This window comes from Aulonocara sp. 'chitande type north' Nkhata Bay, linkage group LG17, assembly GCF_057382095.1.
Source record: "Aulonocara sp. 'chitande type north' Nkhata Bay isolate Kocher_YH1m ecotype deep benthic linkage group LG17, A_spYH_male_GT1.1, whole genome shotgun sequence".
In the NCBI taxonomy this organism is placed as follows: domain Eukaryota; kingdom Metazoa; phylum Chordata; class Actinopteri; order Cichliformes; family Cichlidae; genus Aulonocara; species Aulonocara sp. 'chitande type north' Nkhata Bay.
In genome coordinates this window covers 25,219,113-25,242,768 of record NC_141360.1, presented here as the reverse complement: position 1 = coordinate 25,242,768, position 23,656 = coordinate 25,219,113, and the positions used below count along the sequence as shown (strand labels likewise).

Sequence of the window (23,656 nt, the reverse complement as noted above, 5' to 3'; positions counted from 1 at the left end):
ACCCGTTAGTGAAGGAGAAACCACATCAACCCAGACTGAGATCTTAAGGAATACAGCTCATGTCTGCTGAACAACTACAGATGTAGTCAACAACGAAATACGGAGAACAATAAATATCAGACACTTTTGGCTCGTCTTCACCCATTAAACCGAATAAACACCAGCTCATGACCCTCTCAGATAATCTGCAGGTATCTGTTTATTGAGATTATGAATCAATCTACTGTTTGTTAAATAAAAATTCAAACAATGAAAAGTAAAAAAAAAACAACAACAAAAAAAAAACACAAAAGAAATGATTTGTGTGGCATTGGGACACATTTTGGGGTGTTTTTTTTGCTTAAAGAAAACAACTTTATTAACAGCAGATTAAGCTCTAATTAAGCAGCATTCCTCATTTTGCATGTGACACTTTAGGCTGCACCTGTTTTAAAAGTTTGGACGACTGAGCTGTAATCCTGCACTAAGAGCAAAACCAGACAAAAATACTGCCTTAATCGGCTTCATTTACGCCATCAAGGACCCTCAGCTCAGACGCCCCTCACTTTATCTGTGAGTTGAGCTCCTGTATCAGAAGTGTGTGTCAGTGCTGCTGCCTGTGTCAGATTGGGACATTTGATGATGATCGTGTTTTGACCCACTTTACCCAAACAACTCTAACTGTTGCGTGTCTTAAGTCCCCTTTGGAACCAACCATGCTTGTGATGCACACACACAAACACGGAGGGAGCATGCCTGGATACGTGCTGGTGTCCTGTTTTATGATTGGGTCACAGCAGTGATCTCATGTTTAGTGACTGGATCAGTGTTGATATCCCGTCCCTGCTGAGAACAACCCTCTTTAAGCCCTAGCTTTCGTCCCTTCCTGTGACACAGTGGGAACTGCGGGGCCCCATCTTCAACATGATGACAGTGGGTGGCCCTGCATCAAGAGTCTGTCAGTGCAGACGATTGCTCCAAGGGTATGAAATAAATGTCTTCTTCATCATAAAACCCCATGTGTTTTTCTTTTTTTTTTCCTCCTTTTTTTATTTTTCCACTCTAGTTCACAGGAGCATCAGATGTTATTTACAGGCGAACCCACTTCTATTAAGTGAAAATCAGCAAGAAGGGAGAGAAAACCAGAGACATACACCAGGATTATGCAGTGACAGTGTGCAGAAAGGCAGCAAACCCTGCACAGTGGCTCTCATTTAGAAGAAACAGGGCTTCACATGTGGCTTTCTGGCTCAAGTTTGCTCCTTACTGTAATAAAAATGTCACATTTTTACATTTTCACTCCGGTTCACATTTATTTAGCTTTTCCTTGTGAGGTTTTCGAGTTGGGAGCACTGCGGTGACCAAGTGGGAAAGTGTTTTTAATGATTTATTTAATCAAACCACTAGTGGAGAGACTTGCTGTTCAGTTACGCGGTGCCAAATTACGCACAACAGCAAAGAGCCATATCACAACCGCCAGCTCGTCTTTAACTTCTCCTTCATGAGCTTTCAGGGCACAAAATAATGCGTTTGTAAGAGTGTGAGCCGCTGCTGCTACTGCTGCTGGTGGTGGTGGGGCTGATCTGAACTACTAACCAAGTCTTAGAGAGATCAAAATTCAATCCCGTTCTGAGAAAAAACAGAAATGACGTTATTTGAATATGTGCCCAAAATCCTTAATGAATAACTTAGGACGAGTAGGAGGCAAATGCTGCCCCAGCTGTTTCCTGTTGAAAATGTCTGTGTAATGTAGATAAATGTGAGGGATTTTCTCTCTAAATCCGTCTCCTGTTCGCTAAATCTCACTTCTCCAAAACGAGCCTGCGCAATGGAACAAAGTCGGAATATTGAGATGTGACATTGCCCGCATCTCATCCTCTTTCTCCCTGTTTTTAATGACTTTAAACAAGTTCATTTTCGTCGGGCTTTGTCTTGTGGAGACCCGTGGGGATGTCTAGCGCTTTTTCCTTTCAGTGGCATTTATGTGATGTCTTCAAGGTAACTTACCTGATTTCCTTTGACACTATACATTATCACCTTGATTCTTCACTTGCTCACTATTTGCACAGAGCATCTTCGCCTACTTTAAAAAGAAACAATAAAAGGGGATTCTTATCGCTTGCTTGTATTTCACAGCTTTTGAACGCATGCATTGGTGCGGATTTATTCACATTTTTCTCCTTTTCATCCACTTATGGAACAACTCTCCCGCATGTCCTGGTAATCTATTTTATTTTTTTCCAGAGATAATTATATTTTCTACATTTTGCTTTGATTCTTTTTTCTTCTTTTTTTTTTTTGCAATCAAAAAATCATTGACATGGATCGTGCATGACTTTCAGCGCAGGTATGAATTTGGACATTTTCCGTGCGCCCGGCGCTTTTTTCCACCAGAAAGCCCTAATGCAGCTGTGCAACTTTCAAAGTAATTACTGCTGAGTCTGCATAATTTACGTGGTAAATATCTAACCTGATTCCTCTGCGGGGTTGAAAGACAGAGAGCGGGAGAGAGGAGAGATTATCAAGAAACACTTGCGGGCGTCGGGACTTTGCGGTTGTGATGTAGATGGATAACGTTCCGTGTTTATTCTCTTTATTATGTACATTTGGCCCAGTCAGCTTCCTCCGCGGGCTTTGGCGGGAGAGCCTTTTTCCATCTCACATTTTGGATCGGAAAGATCTCTTGGCAGCTCATTTATTCTCCTTTCTGAGTGTCGAGGCACTTTTGCGCCTAATAATGCGCTGACAGCTAGGCTTTGGCACATTTTAAATGTTAAACTGGTTGTTAATGATAGATAGCCTGCATTTAATTAATGTGATTAATGCAGATTGTTGTTAACTTGCTAAGACCCACTACACAGAAGCCGGGCGGATGGACGAGAAGGAGAGGAGGGGGGTATAGTGTGTTTTCAATTTGGACGCGCTCCGCTCGGTTACGCACAGGCGCTCCGGAGCATCAGAGCTGCTCAGCCTCCTGTTTGACTGACTCTGGCACCGAGTGCGAGTCTGGATTTAATACATTTTCCTCCACATCTCCAAACTCCTGTAAAGTTACCATCTGTTTCTTTCCCCTTTTTAGCAGATGGAACATCCTGGATTCCCAACTTTAAGCTGGCTGCCTTTTTTTTTTTTCAACCCTGTGTTTGACAGTGCGAGTGTAATACTGCCACTTACTGACGTGCCTTTGAGCAAGACACTGTGCAACAAACTGTCACAGCAGATGCGCTAAATGGAGAAGAGTGCATGAAGCTTTGAGTTGTGGTTAAATGAAACTCTTTTTCCGATGATGCTGTGAAAATGTTCTTGCTCTCTCCCTGTGCGCAGAGTGCGATGTGCTGTATCTCCTGTAGCCACACCCTCTCACTACTGCTGTGCGTCCTCACCCTGACTCCGACGGCAACAGGGGCGGGCCCTGAGACCCTGTGCGGGGCGGAGCTGGTCGACACGCTGCAGTTTGTCTGTGGAGAGCGAGGCTTTTATTTCAGTAAGTGCACCTTTTTATTTATTCATAAAGGTTGGCTGTATATGTCCCAGAGCTCTCCACCTCCTGCGAGCTCATAAATAAAAGAACAGCCAGTTTGACATCTCGTCTTGGCTTTCCCTTAATGTTTTTTTTTTTTTTACTTAATTCATTCCTCATCCACTCTTACATCTTATATTTAAATTCCCTGTACATTTGTTTTAATGCTACTCTCATCACCGAGGTCAAATTCTGAATGAGAAAAGTTAGATGAAATATGGAATAATGATAAGTAACTCTTATTGGTGGCAAATCGCAGCTGTGACCAGAGGGAAAGGGCTTTAAGTGGAATTTGGCTATCTCCAAGAAAAAGGAGGGGTAGAAAGTAAATGTTGCAGTGAAGTTTTTTCTTTTTTCCACCAGAGAAGGGAGAGCCACCCAAAGAAAACCCTCGACCAAGAAACCAGGATTTAAATCTCCAATTTTTCCATTAAGGGTACAACCTAGCCCAGAGCAGCACAGGATATATGGAGCTATGAAGGTTAGGTGCAATGTTCCACCGGCAGCCAGAGTTTCTCAGGACATGTATCCTGCTTTGTCTGTCAGAGACGAGCAGCACGACTGTACATTAACAGTATAGTTGGCTCCCACAGAGCTGAAGGTTAGAAGCTTATTATTCACTTTTCTCTGGCTGGCATCCATCAATTAAGCCAGTTTCAGCAAATGTCCTCAACGAGCATCACATCTCCACCAACAGTCATTTCTTATTCATAAAATTATTAGTTCTCCCTCTGACTCCTGTGCAGTTTTGTCATAACAATCCATTTTAAATGGTTTGGTTTGGTCCCAAAGTTATGAAAGATTTTCCACATGTGGTAGACTTTGTCAGCTGCCAGTTCGAAAAACAGAAGAAGAAGATATAAGATTTCTCTTGGAGATCAGCAGCATCTATAATGCATTTGCAGTTCTTCTCTTTTCCAGTAATTGATTTCTTTCACCTTCGCTTGAACCTGAATAGTTTGAAAATATACCTTTTCTATCGTGTAGGACAATTAGAGGCCAGAAGAAGTGGGCAGTAGTGGTCTAAAGCCATGCGCAGGTTTAGCAGATAACTTTACTGCGTTCAATAACTTAGTTTGGCTTGATAACCCATTATTTTTTTCCTAATTATCACTAAAATGTAGCTGATTGAAATGAATTGGATAAGCAGAAGAGAATGGATGGCATTCACAAGCTTAGTCTAAATGCAAGCAGCATAGACTTCACCCTATGATAAAACCTACCCTGCTTTATGGTCCTATTTGACCATAATTTACTACGTAATCATCATGTTGCATTAGCTAAAAACCAATAATCAGCAAAGTGTTTACTGAAATCACAGATCGCAGGAGATGATCTGGTCATCTCCTAATAGAATTCTACGTAGTCCGACTTTTCCCATTTTTGCACCAGAGGAGTCGCCCCCTGCTGGCCATTAGAAGAAAAAAAATGCAGGTTTAAGGGACTTCAATACAAATATTGTCTATACACTCTGGTGTTGAAACAATGCTTAACAGCTGGGTTTAAATCCTTAACTGACCTAAACCAAGTACTGTGGTGCTGTGATTCCACAACGTGTGGGCCAGCTTTTAAGGGTACTGCAGGGCCCACAACCTCAAACTAGGAAATACCTCATCTTCAGTTCATGTGATGAACAAAGTCGCAATTATAGGTTTGGACCACAGAGCTACTTCTACTAATCTAAAGTATTTGTGAAAAAATTACGGCAACACACTAGGTCATGGTTAGCACTGCAGTTAGTAAGAACATAACATAACGTATACAAGTGGACTGATTGATTCTTATATAGCGCTTTTCTACTCTTTCGGAGTACTCAAAAGGCTCTATACAACATGCCACATTCACCCAATCACACCCATTCCACAAGAACCTTCTCTATTCATAGTGCTTTCTAACACATGCATACTCCGATGGATGCATTGGAGAGCAACTTGGGGTTAGTATCTTGCCCAAGGACACTTGGCATGCAAACTAGAGGAGCCAGGGACCAAACCACCAACCTTCCGATCAGTAGGTGACCTGCTCTTCCTGAGCTACAGCCAACCCTCTAAAGGTTCTTATTGTTGAAGGGTTATTTCCATCTGCAGATCTCTGCATGTGGTGGCATGGCTCTGTTCTGGGACCTTTCCACCTTTCAATATACATGGAAAGGTGTGCCATGGATGGAAGTGGGTTCTAAAGTGGCGTGCAGATGTATATAGATGTGTATAGCAACTGGGGACAAACTAATAGATGGGATATGCTTTAGGCTCGAGTCCATTTGTGTCATGTGATGCGAGTATGAGGCTCTGAGGAGGCGTCTGTGTGCCTGGTAATTTACACGAACACAAAGATTTTACATTACCCTGCACCAACTACACTTGCGCCCTTCAGTCGGACTACAGAAACATAACAAGAACCATTGCTTGGCCATGGTGTCTCTTCAGCTATCTGTCGCTGTATCAGAATATAATAGACTCTTCATGCAGCTTAAATATAAGAGTTGGTCAACTGGATTTGTACAAGTTCATCAGCTCAGCTATCAACTGTTCTCGTTTGGCACTGAGAATCATCTGAACTGTGCTTTGATGGGACTAGCTACACCTGTCATGAAAAACGTCTGACACTGCATACAAAGTGCATTATGCAGGAAAGTGTTTACAGAACTCAAGTCAGAAGGTAATTTTCCCAAAGACTTCTATAGGACCAGAAGTCTTTTTCAAACTACAGCTATCACCCTCTAGTGGCCTGGAAAAAAATGCAGGTTTAAAGCACTTCCATGTTGGCTTCTCTTTTAAAAGCCAGAAGCTACTCTCAGATCAATTTCCTGCTTTCTACCAGCTTGTTTATGTATGACTTTGTTTCGGAGAGATTGGAAATTAAATAGGCACAATACAATTCACACATCACTGTAAAATCTCTCTCTTACCCCTTCTCTAACCTTAACAAAGGGTCTGAGTTGCATAACCTAAACCATGTTTCTGGCTGTTATGCTAAGAGATTCTACAAATTAAATAATTTAAATTCTATGGAATTGCGTCTTCTGAATGTAAATAGATTTCTTTACAGATAGCAGTGTCAGCATGCACCTTGCTGCTCCTCTCCCCGAATCCTGCTCCTTGCAGCTTTTCCAGGACCAGTCCACATCATTCTCTGCGTCAGGGCCTCTGTATGGCATTTGCCAGAAAGTTTTTTGGAGAGCCACCAAGCTACTGCAAAGCTGCGAGCCGTGTTCGTCCAGATGCTCCTGGAAATACCCACATGCTGTGAAGTGGTCTTGACAGCCAGTCCGATTGCCAGTATTCTGCCTGTTAAGACTTTTTGGTCTTTGGATTCCCTCGGCTTCAGCGTCTTCTTCTTTAAATGATCAAACATAACATTTTAATAAGTGCAGGCCTTGGATTCTGAGTAAACAGGTTTGAACTTTGGCATCTTTTTTTCCTTAGCAGTCTTTTTTTTTTTTTTTTTAAACCCCAACTCTGAACATTTCATTTCTCCGATTTTGAAATGGTCCCGTGACCTGTCTGCAGCTGTAGCTTAAAAGTTTTTGATATGTTTAGGATTTTGACAAGGTATGAGAGTGTTCAGAGCCGGGTGATGTGGGAATGTGACAAAGGGTTGGATACTGATACCGGAGTTTAACTGCAGTTTATTAAATGGGAAAGTGTTGAACAGAAGCCAATGCAACTCATGAATCCTCATGTAGAATATACTTCTTAAACAGGAACAGACCTTTTTGTGGTGGTTGGTGGAACGTATTTGTCTTTCCCACATTACCTTACACTGAGCTGTCAGTGGACTACACAGCATCCATCTATCAATGCTACTTTTTCCTGTTAAAAAGAGACGTATTTCATGAACACTCCAGCCATTCTCTGAAAAAGATGACGAGGTTTGAGCAGCAGGGTGCTGTGCCTTGGAAAATATGCTTCTCGCCGTCGTCCTCGGTTTCTCTCGCTCTCTCATATTCTCGCTGTCATCCCTTTTCCTTTGCTTCTAGTCAGTAAAATATCTGGAGAATCCATTTGGGCTCTGTCGTCCATAGGACGCGGCAGAGTAACGGCTTGGCCAAAGGAAGCGTGATCCTTTCCCTGAACTCTTCCCCTCCAGTCTGGCCGTGTTGAACTTGGCAGCCCTCTGATTGATAATGTGTGCAGAGACAGTGTTGCAACAACAGCGGGCTTTATGTGCTCACAGTGCTTTTTGCCTTGCCACCAGTAAAGTGAAGCACACTTGTATTTCACAACTGCAGATTTCCTACCCTGACAGAAAACATTAGTTGGTGGAAATTCATTTTTTTAAAGGGTAATTAAACAAACTGCGGTCAATGAAACAGAGAAAAAAAAACCTGCAGTCAGTTTTTCCAATTATTAGCCCGACCTAAAAAAATCCTTAGTTGTCTTTGTAATGCTTTAGCAGGCAGGACTGCGGGGTGATTTCACTGGGATGTTCATTCCATGAATCAGATCTGTTATGGGACGTTTTTTGGCTGAAGTGTGAGTGCTAAGTAGCTCCGCGTTCTAAGTCACTTTTAGTTCATGCTGAAATATTCAGCTGTTTTAGAGTGAGCACGAGATATTTAATCTTACTCTGTAAGACTTCTGCATAGTGTCTGCAAAGAAGATGAAATAATCCATCCTTTTTTCAGCCAAAAGCTCATCGTCGCTACACAAATACCCAATAAGAAGGCAACCAAATATAAAATGCAGTGTGCTCAGGTGAGTTGAAGGTGGAAAGGAGAGTGGAGGATGAGATATGACTTCCTTTTCAGTGTCTGTCCCTGCCAGTTTTATTCAGAGCCACTTGAGCTGGAGAAAGAGGGAGAATGTGTAAACAGCACGTCACATGCACGCACTTAGACTCACGCATGGCGAGGCCTGGTCCCTCAGCAGCAGGGGATTATGTGGATTACAGGATGATCAGGACACCCTCCACCATCCCCTCCCGCCATAGTTTTGCACTGGACCTGGGCACACAGCGGAAGGCACCAAGGCCCGAAGAAAGCCCTCCTGTGTCTTCTCCATCGCTATGAAAAGGTGTCGATTTCCCATGAAGACCTGAAACTAAACATCTCTGACCCCCGCTGCGAAATACTGGAACAAAGAGGCTTCTCATGAAAAGGACAGGCAGGCGTTGTCCAGATTTAAATCTGTACATTAGGTGAAGTTGAGACTCGAGGGATTTGAGGACACTAAAAAATACTTAACCTTTTCATTCATTCACATTATGCAGGCCTTCTACAAAGAAAACAGGGGAACATTAGTTAGATTTATAGATATCTTCTTCATGGCGTTCTTTTGTCTTTATAGATCTCATAAAATGGCTTGGTTTCGCTTGTTAGGTGTAACCAAAGACTCATGCACAGCAGTGATCACATTACATTTGTCTGTAATGCAGAAATGTAGCCTTCCTAAATTCGATAACTATTCAAATACTCAAGGCTATAATAAATAATGACATTTATCTCCACGATAAGCAGAAGAAATACATGATCAAACACAGGCATTAACCGCAGACAATCTAAAAGATGGATGCAGCTTCCAGGCAAAGTTCTTTCCCCTGCGATCTTTTTTAATGGCCACCAACTGGTGATAAAGACTTCCAGTGTCGAGGCTTTGCAGACACATGACCACTAACCATGTAATGATAACTTAACTTGTCTCCCAACTACCGATCATGAGAAAAAATTACGTTACATTTGTAAATTCCAAAAGTTGTTGCAAAACTTTTTCAAGAACACATACCCTGAAAAATCCATCTTTAAATATTCATAATGCATTTGGATAAGGTTCAAATTCTCACAAGCCGTAAAACATGGTACCAATGATAAAGGGATAGTTTCTAGTACTTAAAGCAGCTTTTCTAGTCCCTGCCCAGCCGTAAACTCCCTGACACTTCACAGGAGGAGCAGTGCACTGGCTCCAAGAATCCACTGCTTTTTATTGACCATGACCAAGCTGTAAAACTCAGATGCTTTCTGTGCCACTCTGGAATGGGGAAATTGAGCCATCTCTCTCCGGTGCTGTTCCTTGGAGGAATGAGCACTATGCATGCTGAGCCTGTCAAATACCAAACCAAAGATGTTTCAGGGAACCGTGCGGTGACATCAGATGAAAGACTTTACGAAAAACTAACATAGATTGTGGCTAGTCAAAACTATAGCATAGCTTCTGTTAAGAAGGATGCTGTCAGAGTGACATCCAAGGTGAAGAAGTACTCCACCCCAAAGACCAATTTGTGGTTTTTGTGCAGCCAGCTGTAGACTTAAACTTCAAACAGTGCTTCTATACATATTTAACCGGGGTCAAGTCTACGCAGATGCGTTCCACACATGCTCACTAGAAATCGTGTGGACCTCCTGATGGAGGAAGAAGAGCTGCTTAGTTTGCTGTGTTTGGCTGAACAACAGGAAAAAGTCAAAAAGAGAAAACAGTGTGTGCAAATTCAAAACAAGAACAAGATCAAGGTTGTGCAAGACATCACTAAACTACACATGGCGTATGAAACAAGCTTTCACTTGACTTTTAATTGGTGTGACTGCAGTGGTGCTAGTCCACACGGCTTCAGATTTTGGGTTGAGTGCTAATGTGCATATCAGTGATACAATGAGACAAAAGTTATGATTTGGCCTTTAAAAAGCACTTAAAAGAAGGTTCTGTAAATGTCTAAGTGGCTAATTCGTAGTGGACAAAGACTGTGGTTGTTTTCAGTTTACAACCGGTAGAACTTATTCCAAAGTTAACACACTTATGGACAAAGGAAAATACCTCAGAACACATCAAAATGTTCATAAAACGTCTGAAAAGAATAGCTTTTTCAATGTCCAGGGTTTCTCAGAGATGTGTGTGTTAGTTGTGGTTCCTTGACTCACCGGTTGTGCGACATGCATAGCTATCCAGTGTATCAGGCCCTCCTAAATAAACCTCTGGCTTTTTTCTCTTTATTTTCTCGAATTCACCACCAAGTACGGTATGTGCTGCTCTGGTTAGAAATATTTGTACAGGCTGGCATCATCTGCAAAGAAGTAAGTTGTTAAAGGTCCTTCCTAAAGACAGTTGGTATTTAATAATCAAAAGAAACGTTCTTTCTTTAAGTTTTCCTTCAGACTGACTTTTGCAAAATCGGCAAAACCTTTTTTGCATCTTCTTTATTTACCCTTATTTAACAGTCACAGAAAACAATTCTTTGTTGATGGGGGATTACAGCAGTTATCCAAAGCTTTTAGACCTGATTATTATATGCGTGTTTTCCCCTAACCTGCCTGAGCTGATTATCCTACATGTTACAACCGGCACCAGCTGATTACCCTGTCCCTTCCAGCTGTTTGTGCAGCAGGGTGGCAAACTATTTTCAGAATAATAGCGGATGTTAATTTGTAAGGCTTTATTGGGGGGGTGGGGGGGTTGGGGGATTGAAAAACAGGCCAGGCATTGAAGCACAGCCCCTCTTTTGGCTTTCAGAAACCATTATATAATCACCAGCCAGGGCTCAGTGTCGCAATTTTCTCATTTTAAATGTCTTCACGTCAGGTGTTAATAGAACAGCCAATGCTTGGCCCACTGTTACTCAGTGGGACAAGCACTGAAAGAATTTCTTAGAAAAACAAAATGAATACTGTATATAATAAATAGTTTAAATATCCAAATCAAGATTTTTTTTCAGCCATTTAAATATTTCAGTTTTCTAGTTTGCACACATCTAGTTTAGAAGTCTGAGATCTGGGTAAATCCAGTTCTTCTGTTTCCTAAATAATGCAGGTGCACAAGGTATTTTTAGCATCCAGCTACCTGATGAGCAACATGAAAGCCTCCCTATCACCCCCCATCTCCTCCTCTTCATTCACACCTCTGTTAGCCTCCACTCTGCTTTGTGTCTGGGGGTCTGAGGAGAAAGATGCTTCTGTTTCTGAATGAAAGCTGCTCTCTGTTCAAAATAACGTTGTCAGGACAAGGCAGACAGAGAGCAGAAGTTAATGCACTTTGTCAGCACTGGCAGTCTTCTGAGCCAAGAGCTATTAACTCTGAGAGGGAAAGGCATTTCCTCCTTGTAAATGCCATATTAAATTATTATTATTTCATTTGGTAACAGGGAAAAGCCCATCAGGACTATATTGTTCAAGGTGAGCAGGGAATTGTAAATGGGAAGTCTGGGTTTTTCTAAAAGCCACCAAAGAGGGTGGGTTCTGGGGGGTTAGGGAGTTAAAAGAGGAAGTGAGTACTGGCGTCACTGTAACTAAATGTGATCATTGAGTCAAAAATCTGTCACGCCCTGAGATGTATTATTTGGACTCAAAAACCTCCCCCAAAAAGCAAAATACCCAAAACACCTTTGCTAGCTGGCTTTGCTTCTTTACTTCATGCAGTGAGCATGCATCATGTCTCCATCCTCAAAATCTGTGTTATTTGAACGAGCCTCCAGGGTGCTTCTGCCAAATAAAAATGTGAATGAACAGTGGGACATAGCCAATGGTGGTGTGGTCCTAAAAGCCTGCCTGGATGTTTCTGCAGGTGGATCGGGCCCAGGGGACTTGTGGCTTGGCCTCGCTGGACTATGTAAAAGACACCTGGGCCAAAATGGCTGAGCAGGATATTCTCACCATTTGGGTGACTGCCCCCCTTCCCCCACCCCTTTCCCTCCTTTTTTTTGAAAGGTTTTTTTTTTTTACATTGATGCAGCTGCCAAAATGAGTCCACAGTGTGCAATGTGATATGTTGTAAATTTTACATGTAAGAAATCAGTGTCACTGAGACCGTACGGCTGTTATCACAGCTTTATTACGAGCGTGGCGTCGGCGTCCAGCCATCGCCAGAATGTCTTTGATTAATTCTATTAAAAAAATAAGAAGCATAGGAAAGGGAAAATAATAATGTCATAATTTAAAGACTCAAAAGTGACAATTTCAACTGAAAATGCGTAGTAAACTTTAAATCAATGGGTATTTTGGGAAAAAATAGACAAAGGCACGGATTTTGTTGGCTAATATAAAAATGTTTTGTCAGCTGTACACATGTAAAGTGTTTTTTCTGGCCTATGCTTTATATTTGTACAAATTAAAAAATATATGCAATTATATGTAGAAAGCACGGAAATCATGAAACAACATTGTTCCTTTTTGCTTCCTAGCTAACATCAATATTTTTGTTGTTGAGTTTGGCTGGTTCAGCTAAACCTGTACTGGCCATAAGCATGAGGACAAATTTACCACTTAAATTATGTACTAAATTTCAAATCAAAGTTCCCTTAATTTAGAAGCAGGTAAACAAATGCGGACAACACTGATTTTACTGGCTGAACGGACATTTACCATTAACAGATTTTTTTTTTCCTATAGGATGATAGCAAATTAAGCTAGCAATAGTTTTGTTAACCGATTTAAAATGTTGTCTCTGGCTGACTTTTTATATAAATATACTTTTAGAATATATCCAGTCATATGAAATCATTAAACAAATCTATGGTTTTTCTTCAAGTCCACTCAAGAGCCAAAATATTGCTACCTAGCCTTTTTATACCAGCTCGTGTAAACAAGTGCAGATTTCTTTCTGAAGTAGTAAAGTTTGGATCAATGAGTCCTTTATTTCAGCGCACTAGCCACCAATTTTGTTGGGTAGAAAATTAGAACTAAGCAATGGAACTGGTTCTGTCTCTCCATTGTCTAAAACCTGCTGCCGTTCTTCTCAAACAGATAAACCAACAGGCTATGGCCCCAGTGCAAGGCGGTCACGTGGCATCGTGGATGAGTGCTGCTTCCAAAGCTGTGAGCTGCAGCGCCTTGAGATGTACTGTGCACCTGTCAAGACTCCCAAGATTTCTCGCTCTGTGCGTTCACAGCGGCACACAGACATGCCAAGAACACCCAAGGTTAGTAGCAGAGCGAGCAAGGGGACAGAGCGTAGGACAGCGCCTCAGCCAGACAAGACAAAAAACAAGAAGGTGAGCAAAGCATCAAAACAGATAAATTTTAAAAATTGTTGATTGGATTGAATTTACATTTTGTTACATACTCAGAACATACGTGCATAATATCCTGATTAATTAAGGTAATATAGCTTAATTAGCAGAAACTAAAGTGACCTATTTTTTCTTCCACAGAGACCTTCACCTGGACATAGTTCATCCTTCAAGGTATGCATGCAAAATGATCTCATGTTTCATTGTCCTTTTGTCATCTAAGCTTTATCAAATACGCAATCTCGCCAATGACGTAAGAGTTTCAAAAGCAGGGCAATCTTTTTACAAGAAATGAAAACTTTATATAAATCCTAGTTCTAGAACATCAGGGGGCAACTAAAGAACGTGTAATTTCTAAATATGGATTCGGTGTCATAGTGTGAGCATTTTAAAATTCAACCATGTGCTTTTTACTCTTTTCTCAAAAAAAGAACACCATTAGAATCGGAAGAAGAAACTAAGTGGTTTTTGTGGTAGACCTGCAGTGGCACTCCCCAGGCACAATCTCCACTCTGCTACTTTACATTATGTCCTAAAATTCAGATAGCTTACAATACAACACATGCAAGGGAAGGAGCCAAAGCATACATATCACGTTTAGTGATTTTATGTTTGCAGCTGTTCGTACATCACTGGCAGTTGGTGGTGAACAATTTTAGATCTGTTCGAAGGTTGAGATCATACTCTGTCCGAATATAGCATGTTTTCTGACTGAATGCATTTGAAATCCGAGTGCCCACGTCTGATCAGAATAACCACACTCAGAAGAGGCAGAGTGTAAAATCAAGCATTGTAGAGGGAAGGATGTTGAAGAAAAATTCAGTGAGCTGCATTTGTTTGAATTCATTTAGAGTCCAAAAATCAATTATATAAAGAACATATCGTTGATTTAAAATATGCAGACCTCCTTGGCAGGGAGGTAAGGAGTTAAGAACTAAGTAGATAACTACTCCTAGAATCTACTAGAATAAGTACTGTAATAAGTACAGGCAGAACTACTTATGTACTTTCCCTTACTTAGGTCTTGCATGGCTCAGGCACATAAAAACCCTGTTTAGAGGCTAGGATGTGCAGATGTTAGTGGAAGAAGAAGTTATTTAAACACTGAGAGTGAAGAAAGTGATCAGCAGTCAGGTCAGGTAATTTTAAGGGCTTTTACTATTACTAGATTCTGGACTCTTCCAGAGCACAGTCCAAAGCAATTTCCCCCTGATTTCCCCTTGCTGTCAGTTGCTTGAATACAAGACCAGGATACCCCATCTGCTCTAGTGTTACCCTAACCAGTGTAAGAATCCTTATGGCATATGACTGACCTTAGACAAGATCACTTTTAGACCAACATTTGGATGTTGGAATGTCTTGATGCATGTTCCATCATACCAGAACGTTGATTCGGTTCATTGTGGAATGAAAAGGACAGTTGGATCATTAACAAAACCTTTCTCCCACTGAAAGTGTAATGTACAGATGAATGAAAACAACTTTTTGGGATTTGGAAGTTAGGTACTAAAATTGATTCCTATTTGAAGTTACCAGAAATAAAAAATGAAAAATTTGTTTTGTTTCATTATTGTTTATCACCATCACCATCATGTTGCTGTGGTTAGCAGCTGTTTTAGGTTCTAAGTTTGAGCATCCTGGTTGGCTAGGGTCTTTCTGTTTGGAGATTACATATCTGATTTCATTTCTTTCCACTGACCAAAGATGCGGTTGTTAAGTAAAGTGGTCATTCTGAACTGGCCATAGATGTGAAAGTGTGTATTTCTAAGTTTCTCTAAATTAGCCCCAAGATGCATGGGTAACCACACAGAGTGTATTGCACTTTTTACCTAATATCAGTTGGGATGTGTTCCAACCCCTTGTGACCCCCAAGTTGGATAAAGCAATATGAAAACTGCCGGGTAGATGAATTTTGACCAAATAAGTACAGAAGACCAGGCCATCCGGTATCTTCTATATCTCTGCTGTACATCTAAAAAAAAAAAAAAAAGTGTTTCTTTTTTGTTGCAGGAAGTCCACCAGAAAAACTCAAGTCGAGGAAGTTCGGGGGGCAGGAATTACAGAATGTAGGGAAGGAGCAAATGGACAAATGCCCAGCAACTTGGGAGGAGAGAAGGGAGTGGCCTTACCTGGTACCCCTGTGGAATGGTTCACTGTAAAACAAAAGAAAGAAGATGCTAATAATGACCTGAAAAGCTCTTCAAAATGATTGAAAACAGAGAGCTAGGTGGTGTGTAAGGGTCTGATGTGGAAAGTTGTGATTATTTTATACACTGCACCATTCCATACTGGGAGGAATTCTTTGTTAATGCAATGTAACAGACTAGTTTAGCTGCTAAGACACGAACAAGAGCTTATTATACCTCCATGTGGGAGCTGCAGCCTCCCCAGGCTCCAGGAAAGATGGGAACGTATCTGGGCCTCAGCCAATCAGAGAGCAGCATGACTGTGGCTCGGTCACATTTAACAGTTAGTACCCCAGTTCAAAGCTGATATATTACCTTCAGAGTTTGTTTTTATGCACCATCCATTACTGTGGATATTTTTATTATGTAAAAAAAATAAATAAAAAAGGTTTGCTTTAAGGACAAAGACCAGGTGGTTCATCAGAGTTTGAACATTGTTGTAGGTATGTTAACTTGAGCCTAAGTCTAAACCTTACTACGAGGAGTCGCTGGAAGGTTTGAGATCAGTCCAAATCTCTCTTAAGCCCCAGGAAGTGTTCAAAACCTGAGGACTGAGTCTACAATCCAAACATTATAAAAAGAGCTCAAGCACTATTAGAGGGGATTTTAAAGAAAGTAGGTAGTACAGAAGGTACTACAAAAACAAGACTGGGATTTTTCACATTTTCCAAAACAGAAAAACAAATTAACCAGAAGCTAAAACTGAGTTCTCGTTTGGCCCTCAGAAGCGTGTCCTTCGGTGAAGTCAAAGTGCATTTGGCAAACTGAAGCGGAAAAAGTCAAATAATGACAATCAGGCAAAATGTTTGTCGTCTGCATCCTTTCACGTGTCAACACCCCAGCCAAATTTGATTTTTGACAACAGTTCAGTCAACATTTCCGTTTGAGTGGAAACCTGTGTTTAACCTTGAACACAGGTTTCCACTCACAACCCGTGTTCAAGGGTAAACACGATGTTATGAAAGTTTAAATGGTAAATGGTAAATGGCCTGCATTTGTATAGCGCTTTTCTAGTCCGTAGGACCCCAAAGCGCTTTACACTACATTCAGTCATCCACCCATTCACACACACTGGCGATGGCAAGCTACATTGTAGCCACAGCTGCCCTGGGGCGCACTGACAGAGGCGAGGCTGCCGGACACAGGCGCCACCGGGCCCTCTGACCACCACCAGTAGGCAAACATGGGGTTAGTATCTTGCCCAAGGATATTTGGCATGCAGCCAGGATGCAGCCTGGGATCGAGCCACCGACCTTCTGATTAGTGGCTGACCTGCTCTGCCACCTGAGCTACAGCCACCCACCCCAGTTTAGTCAAAGCAAGTGCTCTAAAAAAAAAAGCAGAGCCTTCACACGTATGAATTTAAGTGATTGATCTTGACCTGGATATTTTATTAGCTTAGGAAGGCTGAGAATTTTGCAACTTTATCTGATGGCAAGAGTAGAATAAACCTCCACTGCATTCATTGCAGAGTGCACCCAAGAAACACACATATTTGGTGAACGTTGGCAAAACCACAAGGACAAATCTTTCTGGTGATGTGATGTTCGCATATCAGAATACAAATACACATACAAAAGCACTCACAAGGTAAATTAGAGTTATGCAACTACAAGCAAAGGTCATGCAGACATACACCAACTTTGATGAAAAGCCAGTTCTGAGAAGTCCTTGCATGAGGACTAACAAAAACGGCTGTTTGTTTAAGCCTCCAAAAAAAAAAAAAAAAAAAAAAACCCGATAAAAAAAAAAAAAAACGATAAGAAAAAAATAATAATTGCCCAAGACGACTCATCTCTGGCTCTGTCTCCTCTGCCTGTGTATAATCAAACAGTATTCCCATTATGTTAACCTATGCATTACTATCATTCATTGTACATGATGGTTTCATATAACAAAACTGTATTAAGAATCCTATCCACTGTATAATGGTGCTATTTTGTAGTTTGTTACTTGCAAGAGATGGCTAAGAGACTGATGGCAGGGCTTACATTGGAGGTCTTCCCTTTTGCACAGCCTTGTGGCCACCATTTTAATAGTGTTTTTATTTGTAAGCTGTTTCAATAAGGTAGTAGTCTAAGCGAGTAAATGTATCTGTGTGAAATCTGTGAATGCATGAAGAATTTAAAAAAAAAAAAAAAAAGGAAATGAATATACCATGTTGTGTTCCCAAGAAGGCAAAATGCTATTTTTTCTACTGTTTTAAATTATTTTCTCAATATAGATCCCTTATGCCAAATAACTTGACAAAATAACTGTGAACAATGATTCTTCCAATTGTATTAAGATTGTAAAAAGTCATCGTGTACTTTTGTCTGTCCAGATGTGTGTGTTGGTGATAATTCACCTAACTGGAAGTCAAAGTACCAGCTATTGAAATTACTTAAAACAAGACAATGCAACCTTTGTCAAACAGTAGACAATCAGCATACATCCAACAAAAATCCCAAATGTACCCATTTCAGTAACATATTTAGAATCTGGATCTTTAATTTAATGACATAAATAAAAAGAGGTCGTTGCTACTCTCATAGAGACGGGGTGACGAACCCTACGAAAGTAGGGCTGTGGACTCAGAGTTGACTGGTCGATAGTTTAGTTGACACGCTCTTACCTAATAACATTTTTATTGATTATATGGTCCTCAGTCTTACTGGGCTCACAACTAAGGACTCACCCAAACCTGAGTACATTGACAGTATATAAGATGGGCACTGTGAAGTCAGCCACTAGTTTGAGAAATCCTGTTGAGGTCTTGAGCTGATTTATTTATTCCTTTTTTTTCCCTTTTCTTTTTTTTTTTTTTTTTTTTTTTTTTTTTTACACCATTCTTGATGCTTTGAAACCAGAAAAGATGAACTTTGAAACCACACAAATTTATATAGGACAGAAAGTAATTTTGAATCTGCAGGAGTCACCCTCTGGTAGCATTTGAAAAGAATGCAGGTTTAAACCTCTTCTGCTTTGGCATCTGGTTGCCTATGCCTATGAGTGTTGGTTAGCCAATGTAATTATTATTTATAGATTTAATTAACTATTACTCAGAGTCGGTTCCAAAGTAACTGACAACATTTAAAGTTCGCAGCATTTTGAAAATCACAGTTCAACTACCAACAAACCACATCATCTAAAAATTGTAAGACAACATGTCTGCCTTAGTATATTTAAAAATTTTTTTTCTGATAATAACTTACACCTGCAGATTTATCCAGATACAGCTTCACTGGCTTCAGCAGATAAGACTAAAATGGGTATGACATACAGTGAAGGATTAGGGTCATTGAAAAAAAATATCTTTGAGTTGGACCTGTGCCTGTCAACATGGAATATAATGGCATAAAGTTCAATATTTTATTCTATTTAACTAAAATTAAAGAGCTGCTTCACAGAGATTGTGAGCTCTTCTGAAAACTACTCCATTGGCATGGGGAAACAATCACAAGTTGTACTTGAAATGTTAATAAAATTCCTGCTGCTATCTCAAAACTCCAGATTTTTTAAAAAACCCCAGAGGATTATTTTTATCTTTGTTTTTTTGTTTTTTGTTTTTTTTAGCTATTAGAAAACTAGCAAAGCCATTTGCAGATATATTAACTTTATAACTTTAACACAGTGGTTCAGCAGAGCTTAGAAAAATACAGCCATAATTGCAGTTTTCCCATTCTTCCCGTTCCCACTCCTGGCTAATTGCCTTTAACACACTTCTCCATTATTTAGTCTGTTGGTGCTAACAGTCGTGACAGAAAAGAAGTGATCTTCCCACAAAATAAATGTAGGGCTGAATTATTACTTGTGCTTTGTCTCTACATTTTTTATTTAGCCAGTTAGCTTAGCTTGCTGACTACGTGTACTCAATGTAATCCGCCCACTAGCAATCCTAAAGCTCACAGATTAACACAGGAAGTGAATCCTGTGTGTTATTTCACCTCAATTTTTAAAGATTAGATAAACAAGATTCTGAGCTTTAGAGGAGCTTTAAAAAATAAATAAATAAAACCCTCTGGGCAGAGCCAAGGCAGCTGTTCCCTGTTCCTAGCTAACATTGCTAAGCTAAACGAAAACTGGGCTTACGTTGTGCGATTTTTTTCAGTCGCGTTATTCAGCTCCTGCTCAAACTGCACGATTGACTCGTAGAGGTTAGAAGTTCGTCGGTCACGATGCAGGTCTCACACTATACGGCCCGATGCTCTGATGCGACCTGAGTGCTCACACTGTGCGTCCATAAAATGAAGGTTATAACAGAAATTCTGTCGCTCGCTCTCCCTCTGTCTTTCACTCACACAGACATGCACCACCACCATCAACTTTGCTAAATTGCTAATGAAAAACATTGATCAGCTGTGATTGAGCAGCAGTGTAGAGCCAACTATTTTCACGGTTGTTGTGGTCGTGATAATTTTGTGAGGCCACATCAAAAAGGCTCGGATGAGCTTTCCAAAGTTCTACAAGTGCCTCCATCGCTTGTGTTCAGCTCACACGCTGCACTGCCGTGCTGCTCCGTCTTTTTCACCGACATTTATGTGTTTGCGTGTGCGCAGTGTGAGCGGCTGCGGTGATACCCTCACGACGGTCGGGAGGATTTCAAATCGGTTTGAAATCCTCACGACCAAGCGATTGATGATCGGGAGCTGGTCGTGAGGTGTTAATCGCTTCTCGTTACCCAACGTATACTACACGATCCACGACGGACGATAAAGGCCAAAATCGGGCCGATCACCAAAATGGGCGCACGACTCAAAAATCGGCTCAAAATGGGCCAAAAATCGCACAGTGTAAGCCCAGCTTAACGGGCTACTGAACCTGGCTTCATATTTAAGCTACAGTTAAAAATGAAATTAGCCCATGTTGAGAACTGAACTAAGATTGCATTGTCTGGCTTTAAGAGTAACCCAGGAGTTTAATTTATCTTGTCCAAAACATTCGTTATCAATTCTCAATTAAAACTTATTTTCACAGATTAATTTAAAAGTGTGTTTTTGTTTCTAAAAAGGTTGTATAATGTGGATTTGCTATATTCTTTAGTGTTTATTCTAAGCAAACTGTCTTATTAGTCAACCTGGCAGCAGAAATGAAATAGGAAGCTGGCTGGAGAACAGCTCTGGTCCTCCCAGATCTTCAGATAAATGGTATAAACCAAAGACTTTTTGATTAAAGTGAAGCCTCACTCACCATTATTGTATCATGAATGAAACCAATGAGCTGTTCATTAAATATCAAATGATGGTATCACTGTCTCAATTTCACTACAACAACAGTACACCCGTCACACTATGTTTCTGGTACCTGAAATACAGTTTGTGCATTAAAAAACAGAAGCTGCAGCAACCATCTTCACACAATGAATGAAACATTCCAGTTTGTCAGTGGTATGCAATGATCAATAAAGCCTGGATCATGGGAGCGTGTGAGTCATTAATGATTATATGAGGTGTTATACGAGATGATACAATTTCCTGAAGGTCACTGTCCAAAACAACTGTCTGATTGGAGCGCTGTTATTCATGGTGCTTGATTGCCTTCTGTAGACAAAAAAAAAAAAAAATACTGACAAACTGTTCACCATTCCTGCTGAATAAACCACTTGTCAACATCACAGAAATGGCTGGAGCGTTCTTTCATACTGCATGTGTATTAACTTATAAAAATCTCTGGGGAAACATAACCCTGTAAAGACATTACTCTCCCTGCCACATAACATCACACTGGTAGCATCTATATGGCTTTTATTAGGAACCCAGTGGAGTCAGACACATAAACAGCAGATAATTACAAAGTAGAAGTTCGTCCCTCTTAAATCTTTAAAGACATTTTGGTCATGGATAAAGCCATAACTCAAGCTGAGGCTTTGTGCACCATGCATATGAATCTGGTTGGGCTAAATGACAAAGTAATACTTCCTAAGAGGCAGCAGGATCTGCCAAAGCAAGCAGAGAAGGGGCGTGGTGCTTCCTGCATGTCTCAGCTCTATTGGGGGATGCTAACAGTGACAGCGCTGAGCTCTGCTCGTTGTCAGCACTTAAATTTTTATTTTTTATTTTTTTTTAAAGAACTGATGTATATGGGGCAACAATAAAACCCTGATAAACTGACTCTCTGGCTGACGCTCAGCAGACAGCGGAGATCAAAATGTGAAACAGCAGGAACGCCGGCAAGGTTCCGGTCATCCTGACCATCCTGGATGTTATTTCATCCCTCTCCATGACTAATACTGAATCAATTATCTTACCCTAATGGGACAATTGCAGGTTGCAAGCTTGCAAGATTTAGAGTTCAAATAAATTGGAGAGATCGTGTGCAGTGGAGAGAAAGAAAGCCAGTTATCGGAGTGAATATCAAGGTTAGGATGTCTTTAAAATGCTCATTTTATACTCTTATATGGGCTAATTTTGCATTACATGGTGAGTCAGAAGAGTGCAACACACAAACATGTTTGAATAACCTCAGGAACCAGGATGGTTGTGGAAAGAACAATCTCTTCCCATTGATCTACGTGCACTCGGGATCCAGTGCATCTGAGGACACAGATTTTGGACTGGGCTCTGAAACACAATCTCTCCACACTCTTCAACTCCTCATCTTAAGCACACAATTGTCTTTTGAATGACCTTGTGGTCTGTTTTACTACCCTCACCAATTTTACTACTTATTCTGCTGGTTGTTTTACAAAAAAGAAAAGAAAAAGAAGTTGTAAGGCCTCATCAGTCTCCCACCATCCATTTTTTTCCAAAAGGACACCCAGGATTTCACTTCACCGAGTTCTAACTTTTGCTCCTTGCTGTTGTCAGCATTTTTTGTCTTTAATCTTAAATGTTTTTACATTTTGGAGGTAAAAATCCAGTCTTGGAAAATGATGAGTTTACTATGAGAAATTTACAAGTAGCCCTGTGTGTAATTTGATTGCTACTGCAAGCCAAATGCAGTGCAAAGTGCAAGAGCACGGTGCTAACTCAAGAATATTAGCAGCTAGATTAAAGAATGTATTCAAAAAAACCATGTAAAGCTTCAGAATTGGAGATTCTCTTTCTCTCAATTTCAGTCAACAGTGGAAATTCACTGAGACTTGATTATAGCAGGAGAGTGTTGGCTCAGCTGTGTGCTTTAAGAACCCATGATGTCAGAGCCTTATTTTCCTTGGAGAGGCTCTCATCAGCTGCATTGTTCCAGGAAACCATGGTCTGTTCTCTGGGCAAAAAAAAAAAAAAAATCCTGCCCAAAATGCGATCCCCCCTCTTCTGCACCCGCATCTCTGCTGAATGCAGCACGCCGGCCTCTGGCACAGCTCAAGACACACACATAGATGTGAAGCATCCTGGACGAAGCATCACATTTCCTTGGAACCAGAGCTTCCCCTGCACTGCAACAGTGTTTGCCTTTTACTTTCTTTTTTGTTTTTCATTAGAAGATGAGTGTCGGTGATGAAAGGCAGCGTGTTAATACAGGACGAGGAAATAACATGCTGTACCCTGAAGGACTATTAAACAATGCTGCTACTGATGTCATAGAGCCCAGTCTTATTATGAGGTCTCGTTTACGCACAAAGATGTAGGTGGTGTGATTGAAATACAGCACCGGCAACTGACAGGTGATGCAAGCAGCTGACAAAGCCGTTGATAAAAACACTCTGCAGCTTAACCGAGCTCAAAATTTAAAAGACGCACAGACCGAATCAGATCTGGATGCAATTACAAGCGCATACAAACAAGACCAACTGCAGTCAGTAGTTGAATAAACTTTGTTGGCATGAGTTGAAGATTTGACAAGCGGTGTTGTGGAAACATAAAGATTTAGTAAATAATGTTCATGGATACCCACTGAATCACATCTGGTCTTCATAAGATTATTTGACTCTTGGCTTTTCTACTAATGTTCTTTGTTACAGAATTATGGTAATGATTTCTTAGAAATTCGGACTGGGTGAAAAACGCAGTTACCAGATAGAGAGACCTTCACCACAGCTCAGAGTTCGTTGATTCCTCTCGGCAAGTGCCAGGGGAGCTGACAGAGCCCAGAGGCTCATGAATCAGGTGGACTTGCTTTGAAT

General features: G+C 40.7%; 1 protein-coding gene across 1 annotated transcript; it reads left to right on the top strand.

The window, feature by feature from the left end:
- Positions 1-1,698: 1,698 nt before the first annotated feature.
- igf1 (insulin-like growth factor 1) lies at positions 1,699-21,214 on the top strand. Its single transcript, XM_086270122.1, has 5 exons — positions 1,699-1,977; positions 3,304-3,463; positions 13,164-13,411; positions 13,571-13,603; positions 15,440-21,214. The coding sequence occupies exons 1-5, from the start codon at positions 1,930-1,932 to the stop codon at positions 15,497-15,499; spliced, it is 549 nt and encodes a 182-aa protein (XP_086126248.1). The 5' UTR covers positions 1,699-1,929; the 3' UTR covers positions 15,500-21,214.
- The last annotated feature ends 2,442 nt before the right edge of the window (positions 21,215-23,656 follow it).